Source organism: Tetrao urogallus (genome assembly GCF_951394365.1).
Source record: "Tetrao urogallus genome assembly, chromosome: 6".
NCBI classification, from domain to species: Eukaryota; Metazoa; Chordata; class Aves; order Galliformes; family Phasianidae; genus Tetrao; species Tetrao urogallus.
In genome coordinates this window covers 16,366,432-16,388,830 of record NC_136819.1, presented here as the reverse complement: position 1 = coordinate 16,388,830, position 22,399 = coordinate 16,366,432, and the positions used below count along the sequence as shown (strand labels likewise).

The window sequence follows — 22,399 nt, the reverse complement described above, 5'->3', positions numbered from 1 at the left end:
AGCTGCGTTGCTATGGTACAAAAGCTGACATCAGGAACATGAAGATGCATTTGCCTTTTCCCAATGCTTAAGATGGCAGGCTGATTGACTAATCCAGTGGGTAGGACATTGCACTGTTACTTAACAAGGTGCTTCTGGTGCACAAGAAATGGAAACGGGGATCAGTTGCTGCTGAGAATGTAATCAAGTTTCTCAAGTCTGATTCCAGTGTTCATAACTGTCCAGTTTGGGAGTGTTTGTACTTAATTCCTTTTCTTGAATATTTGTCTTCTGATGCCATTTTCAGTATATTCTGATCTTAACAGAAGCTTCAGTTTTGTTCAGCTTGACTACATGCATTATTTAAGCGTAGTAAACTCTTAGGAGCAGAAGAAAAAACACATATACAAGTAGCAGGAAGAGGTTTATTTTATTTTGTTTCATCTGAATGTGGATGTAAAACTTGTGAAAATTACTACCTTAGTAGCTCTAGAATGGGAACCTTCCTCTGTTTATCCACTGAAAATCCACAGTGTGGAGAGCAGCAGTATCAGTTTATCATACATTGATTTTTCCTATGTGCTTTAAGCCAAACCAGGAGATCTTGGCTAGGAGCAGAAAGCTATTTATTTTGAGAGGGAAAGATTTCACATTTAGTGAAACCAGTGCCAGTACTGGTTTCTGTGTACTACACCCAGTTTTGCACCATGCCTTCAGACCATTCATCTTTGGCATTGATGCTTAGGTTTTAAATAACACCAAGCTGACGCCACTGCTGTCACAAGGCTTCCTGCTCATTCAAACCAGGCACTCTGGCAATATGAAAGAATCTTCACCCACAACTTAAGCTTGAAAATCATCTTGCCGATAATGAATTCCTTCCTTAACCAACACTTACTTTCTGGGAGTAGTGACTTTAGATGAACAAGGTCTGCAAGCCCTCAGTATGACTCACCTTCATTTCTATCACGTGTTCCTCTGCTGCTTTGTCCTCTGCCTTTATCACATTGTACACACTTGTGGCTCCCCAGAAGATAGATGGTGTTTGTTGTAAAACATTTTGAACGTTTTTCAAGTGAGTTACGCCCTTTCTGTAAACTCAACAATAAATTACAATGAGTTACTAATTACTAATAGTGTTAAAATACTAAATGACGTAACGAGCAAACTGCCTTAGCCATTTCCTGTAGGAAATAAACATACAGAGTTAATTTGCATCCAGATACTTATCAAAACAGAAGTCGTTACAGGACGGGAGCTTAAGTTAGACCAACATTAAGAAAAGGTGAGCGTGTTGGAAGCAAAAAGATACAAAACAAACATTTTTCTATCTGCTTCCAAGTTCTCTGAGGCTTTGTAATAAACTGTGTAAATTAAAGCAGACTCGTGTCTTGGTAAGAAGTGTCAGTGAGGTGGCCAGTATCAACAAGCTAGAGGGGACAGGGTTCTCTATCCAAGCGTCTGACTTTTCTGCCATTCACACCAGGAGCAAATCTAGAAGATTACAAATGACTTCTATGGGTTAGGGAGCTTTGTTTTCTAATTAATGTCCCGTTACTCATGCTGTGAGTATGTCGCGTGAAGGTCAAGCACTTGGAAATAGAAAGACCGGCCACTGTGGGAGGTAAAATTAGTTCTGGTGTTTTCACTGCTACTGCCCGCGTGCAGAGACCGCACCACTGAGCTGCAGATGGAACCTCAGCAATGGTATCGGCTGCTCCAGCAGGGATCTGCGAAGGGAAGGTTTGTCCGCAGCTCTGGCCGGCCGCTTCCAGCATCCCAATCCGCGCTCTGACCCGCGGATTTTACGTTCTAAACGAAAAGCTGAGGCGCAGAGGGGAGAAGAAGGCATCTGCCTGTCTTCCGTTCCGCCGCGGCGTTCCTAACCCACGCTCGGGTTCTGCCGCCGCTCAGCCGCGGTCGCTTTGGCGGTGCTGAGGCTGCCGTGCGAGCACGAAGTTCCGAAGCCAATCCTGCAGCTTCTCGGTAACCCCCCGGGCTCTTCGGGGGCTTTCCAGCGCGGTTACCCACCGGCCCTTTCCCGCCGCTCCGCCCCAGCAGCTGGCGGGGCAGCGGCGCGGGGGCGGACGCGCTGCCTTCCTGCCGTTCGCCTTCGCTCCCGGCGCGGTGCGCTTTCTCCCGAGCCGAGCCGAGCTTACACGCGGCCGTGAATCAGCTCCGGCACGCGGCAGCTGACTCAGCCGGCCGGCAGCTCGCTGTAAAAAGCAGACCGTTGAACAAACGCTCTCGGTGACCGCAATCGTACGGCGCAGACGGAAAGTCACGGCACGCACCGGGCCCCTCGGTCCGCCGGTAGCGCTCACCTCCTCGGACCTCCTCGGACCTCTGCAGCCCCCCGCTTACGCCCCGTTACGAAGTGCCTCGGGAGGCACCGGGCCGCTACCGCCGAGGGTCCGCAAGGGAAGAGGGGAGGTGGGCGGGGTCACCTTGCGCTGACCCCCCACCCTGAGCTGCGCGCGCCGGTTACCAGGGCGACAGAGGAGCGGCCAATCAGCGCGCCCCGCGCCCGCCCCTTCTTTCTCCTGGGTGAGCGAGCACCAATCGGCGGGCGTTCCGGAAGCCGGCAGAAGGCGCTCTCCCGTTCCGCGGCCCTGCCCCTCGGCCTCGCTCTGGGCAGGAGCTGAGACCCGAGAGCCAATCGGAGCGGGGGGAAAAGGCGTGAGGTGAGCGGACCCGCGTGCCGCTCTGCCTATAAAATGGGGGCCGGGCGGGGGCGCGCGGCTCATTCGCAGTTGGCGGCCGCGGCGGAAGGGCGCTGCGAAGAGAGATAGAGGGCAGTGTGAAAGCCGCCTCGCGCGTCCGCCCCGACGTCCCTTCCCCGCCGCCGCCCCCTCTCGCCATGAAGACCAAGTTCTGTAACGGCGAGGCCGACCCCTCTCCTCTCGGGCTCCTCCTGGGCTGCGGTCCCGGCTCCGGTGGGGGCGGCGTCGTCCTCCCTGCCGCTGGGCAGCCCCCCTCGCCGCTCTCCCACGGCGGCCCTGAGGGGAAGGACCCCGCGGCGGCGGGCAAAGGCGGCGGTGCCGTGAGCCCGGCCTCCCCCGTGCCGCCGCCGCCCGAGGAGGAGCCGCCGCTCGACCCCCGCACGCGGCGCAGGGCCTATCTGTGGTGCAAGGAGTTCCTGCCGGGGGCCTGGCGGGGGCTGCGGGAGGAGCAGCTCCGCATCAGCCCCATCAGGTCAGTGCGGGCGGAGGGGCGGGGCCGCCTCCCGGGGGACCGCGCGCTGCCGCTTCTCCTCGCCGCTTCTTTCCTCCTCCTCCTCCTCGTTTTTTTTCTTTTTCTTTACCTTCCTTCCGAAACCCGCTGGGAGGGGGCGGGCGGAGGGGACTCGGGCTCGTGCCCGTATCCGCGCGGGGGGGCGGTGGGACGCGTCCTGCGGGAGGTGGGGCGGCGCGGCTCCTTCCAGCCCCGCTGCGGTGCTGCGATGGGCGCTCGTGACTCAGCGCGATGACAGCTGAGGGAGGTTCGGGCGGCTGGGGTGGAAACGGAGGGGTCCTCCGAGCGGCGTGGCAGATCCTTGCGAATTAAGTAGTCTGTGTATGTGTGTGACGCCTCGGTCGGTGTTCCGGTGCTCCGTCGTTCTGCCTGACCCGAGGTGGTCGCTCTTGTCTTCTCAGAAGGCAGCACTGCTTGTAATTCCCTTCGAGTCCTCCTGGTTTTGCCTCCTTAATGCTTATGGGGCTGGTTTTTTGTTTTTACACAGAAAAATGCGCGTAAATACCCTTAGTTAGCAATAACAAAGTGTGGATGGCTGACAAACATCAGCTGACCACCTAAAGAACCTGAAGGTGGGACCCAGTGGGATCTATGCACCAGTTCTGAGGGAACTGGTGGATGAAGTTGCCAAGCTGCTATCTGTCCTATTGAAAGGTCGCGATAGTCTCTGCTATATCATAGTGAGTGTGATTGGCTTATCCCATTAAATGTATTGAAAATCAAGTAATTGATTGAAATCCAGCACAGAAGGCCTGGGTGTTTTTAGTTCTCGCTTGGCAGCGGTTGTAATGAGTTAACATAGGGAGAGAATCTAAGAAAACTGATACTGTTCCTTAACGTTAGACTGGACTGGTGTCTCTGTAATCCCCATTGCTTGATTCTGCTTTCATCCTTGTCGGTCTGCACTGCTGGCTGTAAGCACTTAATTTCTAAAGCCTGAGGGTTTAGCACAGTTATTCTGGTATTTCTTGGAATCCTCCTCTCTGAGATGCACTTGAAAAGTCGCTTGGTGTCTTTTGGCTGGGAGGAACTGAGGATGGGCTGACATTTCAGAATGGGTTAAACTGTGGGAATTGGTGGTGTTTTGGCCCATGCTTTCTTGGAGAGCAAAGAGAGCAAACAGTCAATCAGAACGCAGGTATGAGCACACCTAAGTGCTGTGGCTGTGATTCTGGGAAGTTATGGATGGCTTTGCAAATAGGTGATTGGAAGGGCTTACCCTTTGGCAATTTGAAGTAGGCTCTCTTTTATTACCCTCATTTTAATTTCCTTGATTAGCGGTAACTTTTAAGTTCTGGAGTGTGTAAAACTAGTGAGACTTCTGTTGAATGGAGTTCAGCCTGAGTAGTTTGTTGCTGTTGTTTGTCTGGAGGGGGTCCAAGAGAGAGATTTCTGGACTTCAGTGCACTATATATTCGGGGGTTGGACTCGATCTCTGGAGGTCCCTTCCAACCCCTACAATTCTGTGATTCTGTGATATGCAGGCAGAGTATGTGACAAGAGTGATGAGACAGGATTTGTTTAGTTCTTCTCCGGTAGATTTTATGAACTGAGTTTCTGTGTGTTTATTTCTCCTATTTAAATGCCAATATTTTCATTCAGGGTCTAGAAAATATTTCAGAAAAATGTCTAGCACAGTTTCATTGAAGCCAGAACTGTAGTTGGTATAACTAACCAACATTATGATTGCATCTGAGTGGTTGGGTTCTGATCTTCATTTGCTACCCTTTCCATCTGTCTGGTTTTCCTACCTGTTCACCCCCATGGCTCACTTCATATGATTTCCCTAAGCATCCCTTTTTGAATGCCTGCCAAGCCACCTGGTTCTCTTCTGTCTGCTTTCTTGAGCGCATTGTACAGCTGCTGATTTACCCTATTTACTCAGGTTTTGTCTTCTCAATCATTGGCTCTCAGTCTGTAGTCCAGCCCCTCTTCTGTCAGTCACCTCCCAGTAGATACATACCAAGTCATCCACTTTCTTGGTGGCTCTCGGAAAAGTCTTTCTGATTTCTCAGAGGGATTGTAAGAGAACCCAAATAGTTATTTAAAAAAGCATTAAAGTGAGTATCAGACTGAGACTGTGAACTGTAAGTTATCCACTGCATTTTGGATCTAAATTTAGATACTAGAGTTACTTCAGTAAGGTGAAGAAGTAGCATGCTGCAGGTAAAAATTACCAAGCTTTTGCGTCTGTGCTTCCTCATCCCTTGTCTATTAGCTACTATTTTTGGATTGTATCTGTTTTTGGAAGGTGTTGTTAACGATGAGATATACGAGGCTTTTTTTTTTTTGTAGATGTGATTTGCATTTCTATTCTGGCAGTAAACCAGAAGTTTCAGTGCTTTTTTGTCTGCTGCAAGAGGAAGTAGTAATGTGGGTCCTTTCCAACTCAAAATATACTGTGATGTTGCAGAAATTTTTTGTTAATGAACATACTGAGGGCAATGGAATTAATGCAAAAAGACGATTTGGTAAGGCGAATGCAGATTTAGTAAGCTGCTCTTGAAGTTTGACTACCAGAAACTAGGAAGTACTGCTTTCATCTGGTATCTGGCCTGTAAAGCTGTAAAACACGGGTGCTGTCACTTTTCCTGATTTCATGAAAAGTCAGCATACTTGTATGTAACCCCTGAGTGGCTGAAGTGCAGATCTCCCCACTTTGTGTGATAAGATTGCGATCAGTACATCAGTTGTCTGTAGTAAAAGGTGTATTAGTGTGATTCCAGTTCATAGCAAGGGAATGCTCGTCTAAATTAGCCAATAATCCATACCCTTCTCTTGGCAGAGGTGGCCTCAGCAACATGCTGTTTCAGTGCTCCCTACCCGATTCCATTGAGACAGTGGCAGATGAACCACGGAAAGTTCTGCTGCGCTTATACGGTGCAATCCTGCAGATGGTGAGTACACAGAGTGCTTTGGGAGAGGGGGGGCTTCTGTAGCTTGATTGAGATGTGTTTGGAGGTCTTCATTGTGACACACTGCTGTGTTATCTGCTTGGGAATGTGTTTTAGTGGCTGTGGGGTAGATGGCTAGCTTAAGGCAGTGCTCTTTATAGTTTGTTCTTGTCTAGAACTTACACTCCTTTCTACGCAGATCCTGGCTGGCGTCTATCAGCTGAAGACTCATTTGCTATCTGTTTGATCAGTAATGCTTTGTATATGGTGTTAAGTTTGGACTGTGGTATTCTAGAAATGTTATTAAAATCTGCTTCTGTACAGTGATGTAGGACTGGCATAACTAGCAGGACTGCAGAGGACTAAGCCATTTAATTTCTACCTCAGTAGGGCTTACAACTGAGATTAAAGTTTTTTGTCAGACTTAACTGATACAGTGCTCAAGCATTTTGTTAGAGACCTTGTGCTATGGGAAGACTTGATCTATGGTGTTGTAATAAAAACGATGCACGAACATCAATGCCATATAGCCATCTCATTCCAAAATACATTTTCCCAAGTGTTTGATGTGCCCCATAGCTGGCGTGAAACGAGATGTTCATCAAACTCTTGTGCTGTTCCTTTGTTGTTTTTTTTTTGTCAGTAAAAACAGTACAATGCAAACAGCATTTAAATTTGTCAAACCTTAAGAGAAGCAGTTGGCAAATCTGTTTGAAACTGTAGAAAAATCTTGCAGAGATGATCTCTTCTAAAGCTTACAGGCTATTACTGTAGGACTGTATGGCAGATCTTGTCTTATCCATCTCTGCTGGACGTTTGATTACCCTGCAGTAAATCACCGTAAGTGTTCAGCCTTATGAAAAATGGCAGCTTCATAAAATTACATTTTGTTGACATTAGTTTCTATTTGACATAGAGGGTCTGTCTGGCTTCATTATCTGTTAATTTGTGATATTTTCTGATAGTTGTTTGCTTTGAAAAACTGATCCAGTATCTGCAGGAGATTGACTGTTGTGGAAATTTTGGTCCATTCTTCCTGCATCCTCTGCTTTGACCAAGCTGACTCAAAAATCTCATTAGATACAATCACTTAAGTGGCTTTCAAATGGTTTTTATGTAACGTGAGATGCAGACTTTACCAGAAATAATGTAAAAGATTGCAGTGATTTGAAATAGCACGGAGCATTTGGCTACACCACCGTATGTGTGTTGGGAAAGTTAAACAAGAAGTATGTAAAAGTGAATTAATTCCAGTTTAAATCTGTACTTTGGCTTAAGAGAAACCAAAAATAAAGTGGGGTGGGGGGGATGGGGGGGAACCCAAAATCTTGGAGAAACTGTTTCTGAAGTGACTAGGATTGGTGATACCATTTTTTTTTCATAACTGTTAATGGCTTTAATGCAGTACTGACTTGATATGTAGATGTCTTCAGTAGGAACATGGGCTATAAAGCTTAGTGTAGTGATAGAACTTCTGTTGCCCAAGAGCTGTGAAGAAATGTAGTGCTCCCCCCATCACCCTTTTTTTTTTTAATAAAGGTACAGCAGACTCTAGTGTTGGTTGCCCTTCTCTTCCCTCAGAGTTTTTCTTGTCTTTTCTGTGCCCCTATTTGCTGAAGGAATCAACAAAAATTGGGGGCTCTAAAATCAGGGAACTAATTTGGTTTGAAAATTGAAAGTGTGTTCATAACTTTCTAACCTTTCTGCTCTTGGTTAAAGGATCTTTTGAGATGTCTAACTTCCTTTATTTCCGTAGTGGCAGTGAAATGACTGCTCTTGTTGGTGCAGTTCACTAAAGGTTAAGTAAGCAGAAAAAGTCCCAAGGTAAAACTTTCAGATTGCATTGAGGTTCACAATTTTTTGTCAACAAACATTTGTCTCTTCCAGCCCCTGTACCTTAAATGCAAGTTAAAATATAAGCAAACTGTTTTATTGGGGTATTTTGAAAACCTGACTTAAGATTCTTATGGATTGCAGCGTGGCTTAAGCAGAATCTTATGACAAGCCTCTTGTTATGAGAGAGTGATCCTTAACTTTTTTAATGACATCACTTGAATTTAAAGCCCTGTAGAAATCAAGGGACACCGCTTAAGTTGAGTTTTGAGACCTTAATGCTAAAATCAAGACTTAATTCTCCCTGGCTTGTCTTTAACTGACACTGGGTATTAGTAGCTACCACTTACGTTTTGAGTCATTGTAGTGTGTTTTAACACCTGCCCATCTTGTTTTCTGTTACAGTTGGAGCACAAAACAATGATATCAGCTCCTCTTATTGTCCCTGTGAGTACTGCAGATCTGTAGCAATCTGCACCAAATTGATACAGATACAGCTGATGAATTGAAGTAAAAGTTTTGAACAGGGTAGAAGCGAAAAGTAGGAGCCCCTCACTAACTTGGGCAAATAATACTGACACCATCATTTTCTTTGAGCCACCTTTTAAAGGAACCTTTTTAGCAGTTTGAAAATAGCCCCAGTTTGCTTATTATGAATCTTGGAAGACACAAATGTCAGTACATGAAACTCATCCAATAGAAGCCATGCCAGTTGGCTAAAGCTGCCACGCAGGGAAGGCGCTGTGCCTTCCTCTGTCATAACTGATATGTTAAAGCCAGTTTTCTTTGTGTGCATGAATGTTTTGGGGGGGAGTTGGGTGGAGATGAATGGAGCTAGCTTGGCCATTGTTACCAATGGTCGCACTGGCATGGATGTTTAAAAATCAAGGACTTCTCTTGAGTATATCCTTGAGCAGAACTTTTTTTAAGACAAGAATTTGTGCTTGTGACAGGTTAAAGTACTAACCACATTAAAACTCAAGTGTTTGAGGCACAATGCAGATATGTCACCCATTGGAAAAAGGGAAATGTCTTACCCTGCTTTTATTCTTGCTCCGGCTGAGTAGCTAAATTTAAAGAGGAGCAGTGAAAATACAACTTCCTCATTGCAAAATGACTTGAACTGTTGGCTAAATTCAGCTGCAACGACTAAAGCAAAAAGTTCTCCACAATGCCATTTCAGACCTCAAGATTGGATTTCATATACAGTGATCTGTAGTAGTTCTACTTAAATTCAGGAAAAAGAAAAAAGGAAAAATTCCCACCTCCTAGAAATACCAAGAGTCTCAATATATGTTAAGCATCAACAAAAGAAAAGCCCAAATTAAGGTGAATTTCTTTGAAGTTCACCTATCAAAAAGTAAAATGCTGATTGATCCCCATTCTTTTACACGTGTCAAAAGAACCTTGAACTCTGTTTCACTGGGACTGTTACTTTGCAATAGCTAAAAGAAAATCTTATGTAGAAATGAGGAAAAACAAACCAATATACCTAACATTCATCTTTGGTCTCAATTTCTTTGTGAGCAGATGCAGAATAAGCATAAGCGGTTGCCACTGTTCTGTGGCAAATCCTTTTCCATACCTGCCTTGCTGCCTTTTATTTTTTTTTTTAACTAAATAAAATGCAGACTGCTGTGTAACTGTAATTATCAACGTCTTCTGTGGTTGTTGGTGTCCATGTCTGTTTGTAGCATGGAGTAACTACGAATCCCTGGCGCTGGCAGACGGCTTGAAAGAAACGAAACGCCTCTTACGGGGATATATTTGTGTTGGGTGGAGTTAAGGGTGTTCTGGGGGTAATGTACCACTTTAGTTGTATATGCATGTGTTCTCTGCTGCAGGCTTGCCCATGCGATCGTGCCTAGAGCACTCTGGTTTCCAGGTGACAGACACGATTCACGGTATAGTATGAGATCTCTGAAGTTGGAGCGTTCTCTACAGCTTTCATTTTCTTTAGTACTGGATGTCAATGTTTAAAAATAAGGCTTAAGTAGCACCAGCTACTGTCTGTGCATCTGAATGTTTAGAGCAATAACAAAATCTCAAAATACTGCCCCTTCCTTTCCTCTGCTCCCTCAGAAGGGAATGGTAACTTGAAATGAAGAGGATTAGAGAAGTCTTTGTGGCTTTTGAGCAAGAATTCCTAGTTCAAGTCCTACATGTGTTAAATACTAGGACTTTCTAATTAATGTGTTTCTCCGGGCTTAGCAGGGATCAGTGATGAAAGGCAGGTAGGTTCTCAGGAGCAGAAATAAGTCACTGCTCTATCTAAAACTGTTTGTGTTCCCACCCTGTTCAAATAAATGTCTTTTGCCAGCTTCTAGAATGAGAGAAAGCTTCCCCTGTTGCTGTAACTTCTCAGTCAGTGCATTGTAGTGTTGTAATTTCTTGGGATTTGGAGATACTGCAGTACTATGACTTATGCCTACGTGGAAACAACTAAAGCAGAGTGTATGCAGAAAAGTGGAGTTAATTTGAAAGTGTTACATTTGCAGGCAGAGCTTGCAGTTGCTTGGGAAAAAAGGTACAAATTGTTCCCCCTCGACAGAGTTCTTCTGTCAAGCATCTTTTAAAATAGAATTTGTCTTCTAATTACAAAAGAAATAAATGTGGGGAGTTAGGGAGAAAATGCTGGCAGAACTCCGTTCTCTGTATCAAACTGCCAGGTGTGTAAACACAATCTGGTTGTCTTCTGATCACAGATAATGCAGAGTGTCTCCCCTTCTAGGACTTTGATCTCGTACCTGAAATGTACTGCATTTAATTAATTTCCATGATCACTGAACCTCAAATTAGAGTATATACAACTTTTTATTGTCTCTGTGCATTTAGCTATCCTCTCTAGCAAAAAGTGTAGCGAGATTTCTGAATTTGCTTTGAGCATAAACCTTCTCACAGTAAAAACCATTGAACAGATACTTCAGTTTGTTCTCAGGGATGCAGAGCTCATGCCTGTTCTTAGTTGATATTTCTGTTCAGGACTGATTAAAAACCTCTAGCAATTATTTAATCCTTCTCCTATTTGAGTGAATAAAATCTCCTCATTGCTATAAAAGTAAATAGCTCCCAGAATAAGTTGGGCAAAAGTTGGAGTGTGGTAGAAGAGTTGAAAAAAAAAAAAAAAAAAAAAAAAGAAGAAGAAAGAAAGATAGAAGCAACACCTGAAATTTTGGCTATTTGAGCCAAGAGGGTGAGCTGGTTATGTAGATGATTATCTATGCGATGGTATCTCATCACCTGAGATGTTTGGCTTTGAGCCTCTTCTCATAGATGATTGTGCAGACAGAAAATCAAGTCCTAGTGCTCGAACATCCGTTGAACTCTTTAAAGAGTTTAACTCTTAAATTTCTGTTACATGAAATCGCATCCCGCTTTACTTCGTTCACATTGACAGCATGTACTGGAGACTGTGCTAATCCTAGGCTGAGCACATGGCCACTTGTGAAGTCTGATCCTCTCCAAGCTCCCATTCCTGTCTACAAGTTATTTGCGAATTGCTTTGCATTCATCCTCCCCTGGATGCTAATGCTGTATGCTGAGGGAACAGAAAAGAGGAAGGGGTGCTGCAGAAGTCTCCTTTTCTGATGACTCTGCAGTAACATCCCTAACTGCCTCCTTCTAATGGCACAGTGGATGCCATTAGGATATCTCTGATGCTAATTTGAGGTGGAGTCCTTAGAACTGGCTAGCTCTTTACACATGCCTTCTGTAAAGCGTGTGCCAGTTCAGGTTCTAGGGGAAAGTCTAATCTGCTTACCTTCTGATGAACTGAGCCATTCTGAGAGCACCATTAATCAGGAAAGACTCCTGGATGGTGAGTAACTTTCTGACTGTTCAAGAAAAATCTGTAAGATGCAATAGTGGTATTGATGTAGGACATGCTTGTTCAGAGAAGCTCTCTGTACATTACTTAAATGCTATCGTGTAGTTACACATTTAGCTTCTAGTGAATGCGTTTTGACTTTATTAATTTCCTTGAAAGGAATATAAACTAATAGTAGTCTTCATATTGTCTTGTTTTAAGCTTAGTATCCTAGTGGAATGGGAAGTACTTGCTGAAAGACCATGGATTCATGTTAACTATACTTCTTCTATAGCTTCTGAAATAACGTAACTGCATAGCTCGTGTAAATCTTTAGCTTGTTGTATTGTACTGAAGACAGCTGGTGTTGCTTAACTATATTCTGTTAAGTTCGTATTTCCACCCGTTCTGGACATGTTAGAACGTTGGGACAGAAAGGTATGCACATGGTTCTGTGAATCACACGTTTTATTCAGAGGGTGGAGATGCAGGCTGCCTTCATGGGCCTCTAAACTCAGTCTGGTTTAAACAGTCTATGGTGGAATTGCAACGTAAAGTAGCAGCCACAAACTATCGCTAAATCTGAGCAAACATTTGTTTCTCTTCTCCTTACCTTCAGAACTTTAAAGGACAAGGCTTTTATTACGGCTTGAATTTTAAACGTGGCTCTGTTAAAAGCATGTGCCATTGAAGGGGGGGTTGCTGAGGATGTGATTTGGTACTCTGAAGCTGCTTTGCAATGACAGTCAACAAGCCTAGCACAGTACATTTTGCATGGAATTGGTTAAAGATTTGCTTGTATACTGCAGTTCTTGCTAATGTGACTTACGTGGGCATTTCATTTGAAGATAAATCCTGGATTTGCATACTTAGTGGTATGTGCACATAACAGCCTGGACAGTATATATATTCCTTATATAATTAAGGAAATCTTTGCCAAAAGAATTTAGGGGAAATAAACATTTAAAATCACACTTAAAACGAGTGCTTTGCGAGCTTTACCAATAGTCCTTCAAAGGCTCTTATGTAATTTATGTAGCTTATCTCTTAAATGTTTTAGCTGCAAGAAGAATGTCATCCCAGATGTTGTTCAGAGGGACTTAATTTTCTCTAAGTTAAAAGTATATATTTAAGCTTGTGATGCATTGACATGCAGATTTGAAATACTGGGGAACAGAAACACCTGAAACCCATCTCCTGGGCTGTTTGCAGGAGTGGCTTGGTCTCAGTGGCACATCCTTTTGAAAGGTTTTGGAATTGGTGGAATAGGACTGCGGTCAGAGGTCAGATGGATGCTAGTGCTGTAGTTGTCACAGATCAAGACACTGTTGAGACATCTAGTTAACTGTAGCTGGCACTTCTACTCCCTTTGTTCTGGTGGTTGCAGGTTAATCATGTTAAATTTCATCTTCTCATTGTGCTTGCTTTTTCTCATCCATAGAGGTCCTGTAATAAAGGAGAATCAGAACAGTCTCAAAAGGAAAATGACTTGCAAGTAAGTAATTATATTTGCTTGCTTAACAGAAGTTTAGAAATAGGGAAATACCGTGAGTCTGCTTGTTCTGAACCAGTACTCAGTCTGCCTGGTGCCTGGGCTGTGGTGTTAGAAACTGAAAAGTAAGGAAGAAAACACATCTATTTGCACATGAAAGTGATACAGTGATGTGAACATCTGTGCAGTTTGGAGATAGTTAAGTATTCTACATTAACGTGAAACACTCCAATTTCAATATAGATGGTTTTGTACCAATTCTTGCCTTTGCAACTACTGAAGCAGGGCTCTTCTTTTGGTGCTAGAGAAGGATCAGCACTCTACCTAATCCCTACTCTGTAACAAATCAAACTTAATTCTTCTGAGGAAAGTATGTGGAGCTGCGGAGTTCCTTTTGAACCTAAAATGGTTTTGATGAGCATTATGCTTGAATCATCTGCATTCTGCAAACTTTACACTGTTTGTGTTTGAAACCGCTTCTGCTCATCCAGCATAATGTCTGCCAGAGTGCAATTTTTTATAGTCATCTGAACAGAATTTTGGTAGCTTAGATTTTTTACCTTGGCAGTGTTTTTCCTAGGGGTAACATTGCAGCTTGTTAGCCAGATGGTTTGCTTCTTACATGTTATCATTTGTACTGTCATTTTTCAGTTCTGTGAAGGCTTTGGCAGTGGTTAAGGAGGAGTACATATAACTCAAATTTAAATGCTGTTTTTTTTCTTGTATTGTTTTTGCTTCCAGAGAATTTGAAATGGCTTAAGCATTTTTCTGGGGAACTCAACTCACCTTAAGGTGGTTTTAAAATGTTTGTTTTTGAAAGTCTACTTTTGAAGTCTAGATGAGATTTCATGAAGTTCGCGGAGCTGCCCTTGTTCTCAGGTGACTGATCTTATGGCAGGAGGAGTTCTTTGGCTGCTCCATTCAAACCTTTGTATTTAAGTGCCGGGTCTGAGAGCATTCAAACTCAACTCCTACTGCTGTGTTTGGGTAATGTTCACCTGAATTTCTGTCTGGAGGCAGATCTTTCATGGAGACATGCAGCCATTCTTATTAGTACTGCTGAAACAGCGTTTAGAAACTTGCAAGCATGTAGTTGTGGATTATTTTAATGTTCTGCGTTTTCAAGTGTGGTAGGTAATTAGGATTAGGCAGAACCATAACAAAAGTAACCAAAATTGTAAATGGAGATCTCTCTGATTACCACTCCTGATGCATTAAGGGGAATCTTAATGGAAGGGAGGTTTAGGTTAGATATTAGGAGGAAGTTTTTCACACAGAGGATGGTGATGCACTGGAACAGGTTGCCTAAGGAGGCTGTGGATGCCCCATCCCTGGCCAGGCTGGATGTGGCTCTGGGCAGCCTGGTCTGGTGGGTGGTGATCCTGCACATAGCAGGGGGTTGGATCTAGATGATCACTGTGGTCCTTTTCAACCCAGGCCATTCTGTGATTCTGTGATAAGATCAGACACAGGGTGAGTGAAAAACATGCTCCCTTTGAACTCTGCTATTAAAGTTTGGTTTGAGGTTGTAATCTGTGGATCAAGCACTATAGAAAAACACTAGCATTGTCAACTGGAGTTTTTTTTTGTTGATGGCTATCAAAGTTTCTTTTGACTTTTCTTAGGATAAAATTGTGGGATAAACTTAGGTGGGTTCAAGGAATACTTAAGCTTGAATTCAGGGGAAAAAGTGTACTTCTCTTGTAGAAAGTGGACTGGAGATTTATAGGATATCTTTACAGATGATCAAATTTCTCAATTACTCCTCATGCATAAGATCATTCTTTTGCTTTGGCACTTGCTGTTATCTGAGTATCCTGAATTCTCTTTCAGTGAGAGATGTGAAATCAAGAAGGTAACATCTTAGTGGGCACAACCAACAGAATTGCTGTGATGAGGCTGTTAAAACACCCTGGTGTTGTACCAGCAACACACAAGTTCAGTATCTGTTGGCGTTGGGGTAGACGTTTAGTAACCTGCATCTAATTTGCTTTTCTTTTTGGTGCTTGGTGTTAGGCTTTAGAACTTTCACTATGGAGTTAAGTGCATGTCAAATGATAATATATATCTCTCTTGTTGGTGTGTTAGTTCTGCCTCGGCTGAGATGGAAAAATAGTGGAGGGCATGGATTTACTGCATTCACATGCAAGTCATCTGAATTGATTTCCTTGATGGCCTCTTTGCTTTTTATTGAAGCTAATACTTCAGTGTGCGGCTGTTAGTCTTTGCTGCACTTCAAAGTGAAGTGCTACCCTTTCCTGAGAGTGTAACAGTGCAGTAAGGTGTAGGACAGTCATTAGGAAAAAGAAGCTGTGAAACTGCTTGAAGATTGCTTACGAGTAGAACCTGAATAAAAAGGGTTAGCTGCTATCTGAGACTGCAGTGAATATAGTCATACGAAAGGTTGTGTAGCTCAAAATACCTGAGAGCTTTCCTAGTTCTGTGCTCTTGCTACTTAAGGCTTGTTAGTATGGTGGGTCAGGTTTTGAGGTGAGCTGCTCAAATATCAGCAGAGTTCATAAGCCTCTTGAATGTAAGAACAGCTGGGTCCCTGATGATGTAGTTGCTAGATGTGGGGATCTCTTTTATGGCTTCAGTTTTAGAAATAATCTGTCAAGAAAGCTGTACGTGAGTGACTTTAACTGTATGTTTGAGACATACTTCATATAAAAAAACCCTGCTGGCCTGTGATTGTTATGGGCTGTTTATTGATGTAAAGAAAACCTCATGAAGGCTGAGGTATGTTTGGACATAGTGAAGGAAGAGTGTTTATTCACCCTTGCCTCCTTAGTGGGAGTTCAAATTATTCTCTCCTTCTAATAAAAAGAGAAAGAGGGAAGACCTAAAGCGTGCTTAGTAGAAACAAACCCTAATTCATTCTTCTGAATGAAAAGCTGGTTAGTTCAGTCACTCACTTTATTCACTTGCATGATTAAACTGTCCTTTCATGAGGTACTGCTCCGAATTGTGTTACAATCACTAGGAATAATATTCATAGTTCCCATGATGTGTTTCAGCAGGATAAGCTCCTTTGGAAATAAATTTGCAGAGTTCCGACAGCATAGGGAGGAGAGAATAGTTTGGTTTTTGCATAGTCTTCCTTTGTCCTGGCTCATGCAATGGTATCTAAATAGTACTTGCTTTCTCCCCAGTTTGAGACTTGTTAAACTTTTCTGGAGGCACCACATCATGTTTTGATATATTTTTTTTTATTTTTCTTTTTCAGGGGGCAGAAGCCATGGTTTTGGAAAGTGTTATGTTTGCCATTCTGGCAGAGAGAGCTCTTGGCCCAAAGCTGTATGGAATCTTTCCACAGGGGAGACTGGAGGAATTTATTCCCGTAAGTCCTGTTCATAATTAGTTAGTGGGCTGGTAGTTGTTTTAATTGATCGTGACAAGAAGGTCTCTGAACTGCCCAGAGAAGTAGGGATGTGGGAATGGAATACTTGGCAGTCTGCAGTAATTGCTAGCTGTAATTCAATACAGTTACAGTGGGTGTTGGAGAGCCCAATTACAGCTCTTGCCAGGAGGAGATATCTAAAAATTCCTCAGCTGTAGCAGAGACTAATAAATGAAGATAAAAAGCTTGTTAGATACCAAACATAGCATTGGAAGCTATAGAGTAACACTTTCCTTTAAAAGCAGTGAGAGCAGATGCTTTTGATGTCCTTAAATATTTATACTTAGTCTGCTTTGAGGGTATTCTTGGTGTGAGATTTGATATTCCCCAGGTCTTGATCTAGAGCAGAGTTGATTAAGTCATAAGTAAGCTGGCCTAGCTAACTCAGCTTTTCCAAGTACAGTTTATCAATTTAAGTTCATACTGGGGGGATGAGGAAAAGTGTATTGCTGAAGTACCAACTCTTTCTAGTACTCATCTTAACTGTACTTAAAGAATACTGTACTTTATTACAGAGCAGGAAACTAAGTACTGAAGAACTGAGCTTGCCCGACATATCTGCTGAAATAGCTGAGAAGATGGCAATATTTCATGGCATGAAAATGCCATTTAATAAAGAACCTAAGTGGCTTTTTGGGACAATGGAAAAGTAAGTTATGCACTATTACATGAACAAGGTGGCTTGTTGTAAACTTGATATTTGGAAATTCTTCCTGAATGATAGTACTCAAAAAAACATTCCTTAGTTATCTGATGATCATAAATTATTTGGGGAGGATACATTTTCTTTAGCCTTTATTTTTAAACTTTCTCGATTTTAGTTAAATTTAATGTTAATTTGGGAAGATGTTTTGTTTATTGGCATAAGCACTGTACTGTTATCTTTATTTTTCACAGGTATCTAAATCAAGTGCTGAGGATAAAATTTACTAGAGAATCCAAAATTAGGAAACTGAACAAACTCCTCAGTTACAATCTACCCCAGGAAATGAAAAATCTAAGGTAGGCTTATCTACAACTGTCTTCTTGGTCTCAGTTTTAGTATCAATTTGTGTATTTGTTCAAGTGCACTGTACTGCATAGTACCCTATATTCATTTCACTCTACAAGTTGGAGAATCTGTGGCTCTGTAGCCAACCTGTGTGTGGTATTATTAGTTGAATAAAATCACTTGCTGATCTCAGATGCTGATCAATAAAGTCCTACTTCTGTTCTGATCTTCTGCTCGTAATAAAGAAAACAGGCTCTTGCTAGAAATAAATAGCACTTCAAATTCTTACAACAAAGTCCATCATTTACCTAGAAATTGAACTGAACTTAGTGATCTGTTACTTACTGGCTCCTGTACTGCTGTTTTCTAGAGCTATGCTTGAGGCTACTTCATCACCAGTTGTGTTTTGCCACAACGACTGCCAGGAAGGTAAGCTGGCCTTGTTCAGCGATGCGGTGTTGAGCCTTTTTCCGACCACTTGTTTGCTCTCTGAGAGGCAGTCGTATTATCAAGGTACTGCCTGGCTGCTGACCTGAAGTAACAGCCTGTGCACTCCCAGTGTGCATCAGCAGCAAGGCAAAATGCATTGACTTAATGATTGTCTGGGCTAATGAAGAGAATGACTGAAGCGTCATCACTCGAGCTGAGTGTGTACACAAGCTCAGGACAGGTTTGAGTTTCCTGATAGCAGCATCTTTGCAGCCTTGAGTGAGATAGGATATTCTGTAGCCCTTTTGAAAGAAAGAGCTGAAGAAGTGAATGGTGAAAGTGGAGATTAGGGGAGTTTGAGTCAGCAGTTCTCAACTTGCACTGGTACGAAACATCAGAAAAATAAACTTCCCCTTTTTATGAGAGTCATGTAGGAAATTGCACTTTTTGTGAGCTAATTGTCCAGGGAGAAGAGAGAGGAGGCAAGGCTTGAGGTGCTGGCTTGAGGTTCTGCATGTGGGTGTCCTTTTACCTGTACAGAGGGTAAGCTAGGCTGAGCTGCAAGGATATTAGACCAGGACCGTGTGTGGGGCTGTTGTGTTCACAGGGGTCCCTACACTGTTAGTGAAGGAATGGAAGGAATGGGCCTAGAAAAGGATTGCCCCAGGGGACAGGCACATAGGGATAGGGAGCACAACGGGAAAAAGCCACTGAAATGAGGAACGAGGAGCTGTCTCAACAGTAGTAGAATTTAGGATCTCATTCCAGGTATGGCCAGGTACAGTACTAGGGGAGTTTGCAGTGTGATAGGGTTCAGACAAGCTTTGGGAGCTAGATTTTCAAGATTTAGGGTGAATATTTGAAGGAATAGGGAAAATACTGTGCTTGTGTTACTGGTGCAAAGGTAGGTGAATTAGATTTGACATGAAATCGGATCAACACATGGGTAGTGGGCAGAATATAGCAGGAATTAGAATTGCACTAAATTGATTTACCAGTAGTAAAACTGTTATCGTTTGACTGCAGGCACACTTAAAAGTTTTTGATAAGTTACTGTGATAAAGAGAATAGAAAGACAGATGAAACGACCTCCCTTATACAGGAAGAGGCTGAGCTTTTCTGAAGGTACTGTTGTGCTACATAGAAGAGCAGAGTGATTGAGTCCATGGTTTTCAGGCTGCTGAAAAGCAATTTCTGTCCTAAGTGTTGTGTGATCAATGATAGTGCCGTGCAGGTCTGAGAGATGCTGTATAATTTAGATCTCGTGTGCTGTAAGCAAAGTTAGAGCTTTGGGGGAACAGATGTGCCTCCCTGCCCGTACAGAAGAAAACTTTTTTGCTTTCTGCTTTTTCAAGGCTTATAGTATTTATCTCAACTTTGCAACTTGGCTGTTCCTATTACTCTTACGTATAGATGTAAGGGATAACTGGGATTATCTGAACAGTGTTTCTTAAGACACAGTATGGCTTTTCTGTAATTTCTCTGTGACTGAGTATGCTGTCTGTATAAACATTATCTTATAATATTCTGCTAATGTTTTTAGGTAATATCTTGCTTCTAGAAGGCAGGGAGAATTCAGAAAAACAAAAGTTGATGCTCATAGACTTTGAATACAGCAGCTATAATTACCGGTAAGTCATTTTCTTCTTTTCTGTTGAGCAAGAAGATGTATTGCATTTTTAAAGCTAGAATGAGCAAGTGCTGAGCTGCTGGTTATGTCTATTCCTAATGAGTTGTGTTCTGCTCCTAGTGGTGGACGACAGATGTAATTAACCAAAACAGCCTTGGTTCTGACAGCTTTGGGTGTAGGCTTAGCTCAGAAAATATGGTCACAGATGCTGGAGCTTGCTGGATTGAAGAGCTTGTTCATTTAGATCACTTGTTACAGACAGAAGTAATGCTAATGCTAGATGTGTCTGACGTAGTGCTGAGATGTACTGCTTACCTGTGTATTTCATCTGTCTACGTGTAGCTGGTAATTTCTGTTAATAGCTGTCCATCTTTTATACTTGGTTTTGGTGACTCGCAAAGAAGTTGTAGAGAAATGATAGATGAACTACTTCCTTTAGCAAGAACTGCAGCGAGTTGTACCAAGTCGCCTTGTGCTTCTAAACTTGATCAGTTAAGAGCAAATGGCTGGTGTACAAATAAAGACTTTCTCTTTTCCAGAGGCTTTGACATTGGGAATCACTTCTGTGAATGGATGTATGATTACACATATGAGAAGTATCCATTCTTCAAAGCTAGTGTTCTTAAATATCCTTCAAAGAAGCAGCAGGTGGGCACATAAGAATAAGTAATAAGCCACTGTCTACAGTCTTCAGATCTTAACTCTCCTTTCCAATTCTAATTTAGGTTTGCTTTTTTCTAGAACTTTTCTTCCATGGCTTCCCATGTATAGTAGTTCCTATAATCCTGACTACTTGCTTTAAAGCTGTACAAAGTTCATAACAGCCATTCAGGGTAGAATTTCTCCTGTGTTTTTTCTTTTTTTTTTTTTTTTTTTTGCTATGCACCACAAAAATGAAGTCCAATAGCTGTGGAGTGCAGCTGTGAAATTAGCTGTCAGTAGCAAGATGTCAGCTGTTGTCCTTTCCTAAACCAGACTTCCAAGCAATTAGTGGAATTGCCATTAATCTAACTCTAGCGCTGTCTGTGTTTGGAAAAAATACAACATACTCAAAACTGCCTAATTCTGAAAGAAGCAAATCTGCTTTGAGACAGGTTTGTAACTTTTTTTGATTACTTGCTTTCTAGCTTCATTTTATCTCCAGTTACCTGTCTGCATTCCAAGATGGCTTTGAAAATCTGAGCAATGAAGAGAAGTCCAAACTAGAAGAAGAAATGTTGCTAGAAGTTAATAGGTAAAATACCTTTCTTGGCTCTATCTTGAAACTTCCATTGATACCCACCTCTGTACCTCAGAGGAACTTCAGCCAAGAAGATGCTAAGCAGTTTCTGTATGGTGAAGAAAAACTTGTCAACTGCAAGCTTTAGATGTGTGATATGCATGTAGTAGAGTAAATAAAATATTAGGAAAGCTAATGGAATTTTGTGTAGTATCATGCTTTAAGGAAAAAAAAGGTGTGGCCACCCCCAAACTACAGCTTGTATTCTAACAGGACATTGAGTTCAGTGGGCACTCGGTTGGCTGTTATAGTAAATACAGTCTTGTCATTTCAGGTTTGCTCTTGCATCACACTTCTTCTGGGGTTTGTGGTCTATTATACAAGCAAAGATCTCATCCATTGAATTTGGTTACCTGGTAAGTTCTTTAATAATAAAGTTTCATTGAATTAAAAATGTATGTGGTAAGTAACCTGTGATACATTATCAGAGTAAATGAAATGGCTGCTCAGTGCAACTTAAAACTTCTAAGTGGAGTTTAAAAAAAAAAAACCACACCCATTTGTTACTAGCTTTTTCTCCTTCATTTTAATGATAACTCCTAGGATTCTAAATACTTCAGAAATTACTTTCACTGTTACATAGCCAGACTAGCTGTGCATGTCAGACCTTGCCGTGGTGTGACTGCCCTGCAGTGAAGCCATTCTCTTGCAGTAAGAGATCCCCTGCAAGAGGGAAACAGTAAGTGTGAATTGGAAAAGTGAGTGGTTGCAGAGAGCACACAGAACGTGTTCATACCCATTGTGCAACAGTGTCAATGCCAGGTAGCTTCTGTTTCCAGATGAACTCTTGATGCAAGGTGTTTAGGGTACTGTAAGTGATATAACCTTAAGGTATGCTGAATATCTTGCAGAAAGTGTTGCAGAAACCATTCCTAGTGAAATCTTGACTTTTTTAGTTCCTTTTTTTACCCTGGTGTTTTGGTGGCAGCAGCTAACAGTGTTGGTTGAAGTAAAAGATGGGAGGAAACTTTAGAGACGAGAAATCCTTTGGGGAGATTACTTTGAGCAAATAGATCAAGTTCATTGGGATGATGGGTTAGTAAGGTAACACAGTTAATACCTTCATTGTTTCCCCTTACCAAACATAGACATGTGGCTGTTCACTGTTTCAATGCTTTGTGTTTCACCAGGAATATGCATTATCCAGATTCGATGTGTACTTTGATCAGAAGAAGAAGCTCCAAGTATGAATGTGGGAGGAGTGGCCTGTTGGTTATTGTATGAAGAGGGCAGCTGGACAGAACTTTCACCGTGCTTAGGCTACTGTATCTGTAACAAAGGTGTCACTGACTTCCAATTCCTTGGAAGGCAGGAGTACAATACTGAAGACTGTATAAAAATGACTTGTTTACAGTTTCATAAGTATGTGGAATGAGATTGAGAGGCAAAAGTAAAATACAACAGTGCAATATCTTAAAATCCTTCTAATCTAG

At 42.5% G+C, this 22,399-nt stretch overlaps 1 protein-coding gene across 2 annotated transcripts; it reads left to right on the top strand.

Annotated features, from left to right (window-relative positions):
* Window positions 1-2,839: 2,839 nt before the first annotated feature.
* On the top strand, window positions 2,840-22,156 carry CHKA (choline kinase alpha; the record flags this gene model as incomplete). 2 transcript variants are annotated; one of them, XM_079536739.1, is made up of 12 exons in its annotated part: window positions 2,840-3,174; window positions 5,999-6,110; window positions 13,187-13,240; window positions 16,464-16,577; window positions 17,153-17,286; window positions 17,535-17,639; window positions 17,999-18,057; window positions 19,601-19,688; window positions 20,227-20,335; window positions 20,815-20,921; window positions 21,241-21,322; window positions 22,097-22,156. In XM_079536739.1, the coding sequence occupies 12 exons, from the start codon at window positions 2,840-2,842 to the stop codon at window positions 22,154-22,156; spliced, it is 1,359 nt and encodes a 452-aa protein (XP_079392865.1). The 2 variants fall into 2 exon arrangements, with proteins under 2 accessions (XP_079392865.1, XP_079392866.1); XM_079536740.1 differs by lacking the exon at window positions 13,187-13,240.
* Window positions 22,157-22,399: the final 243 nt, after the last annotated feature.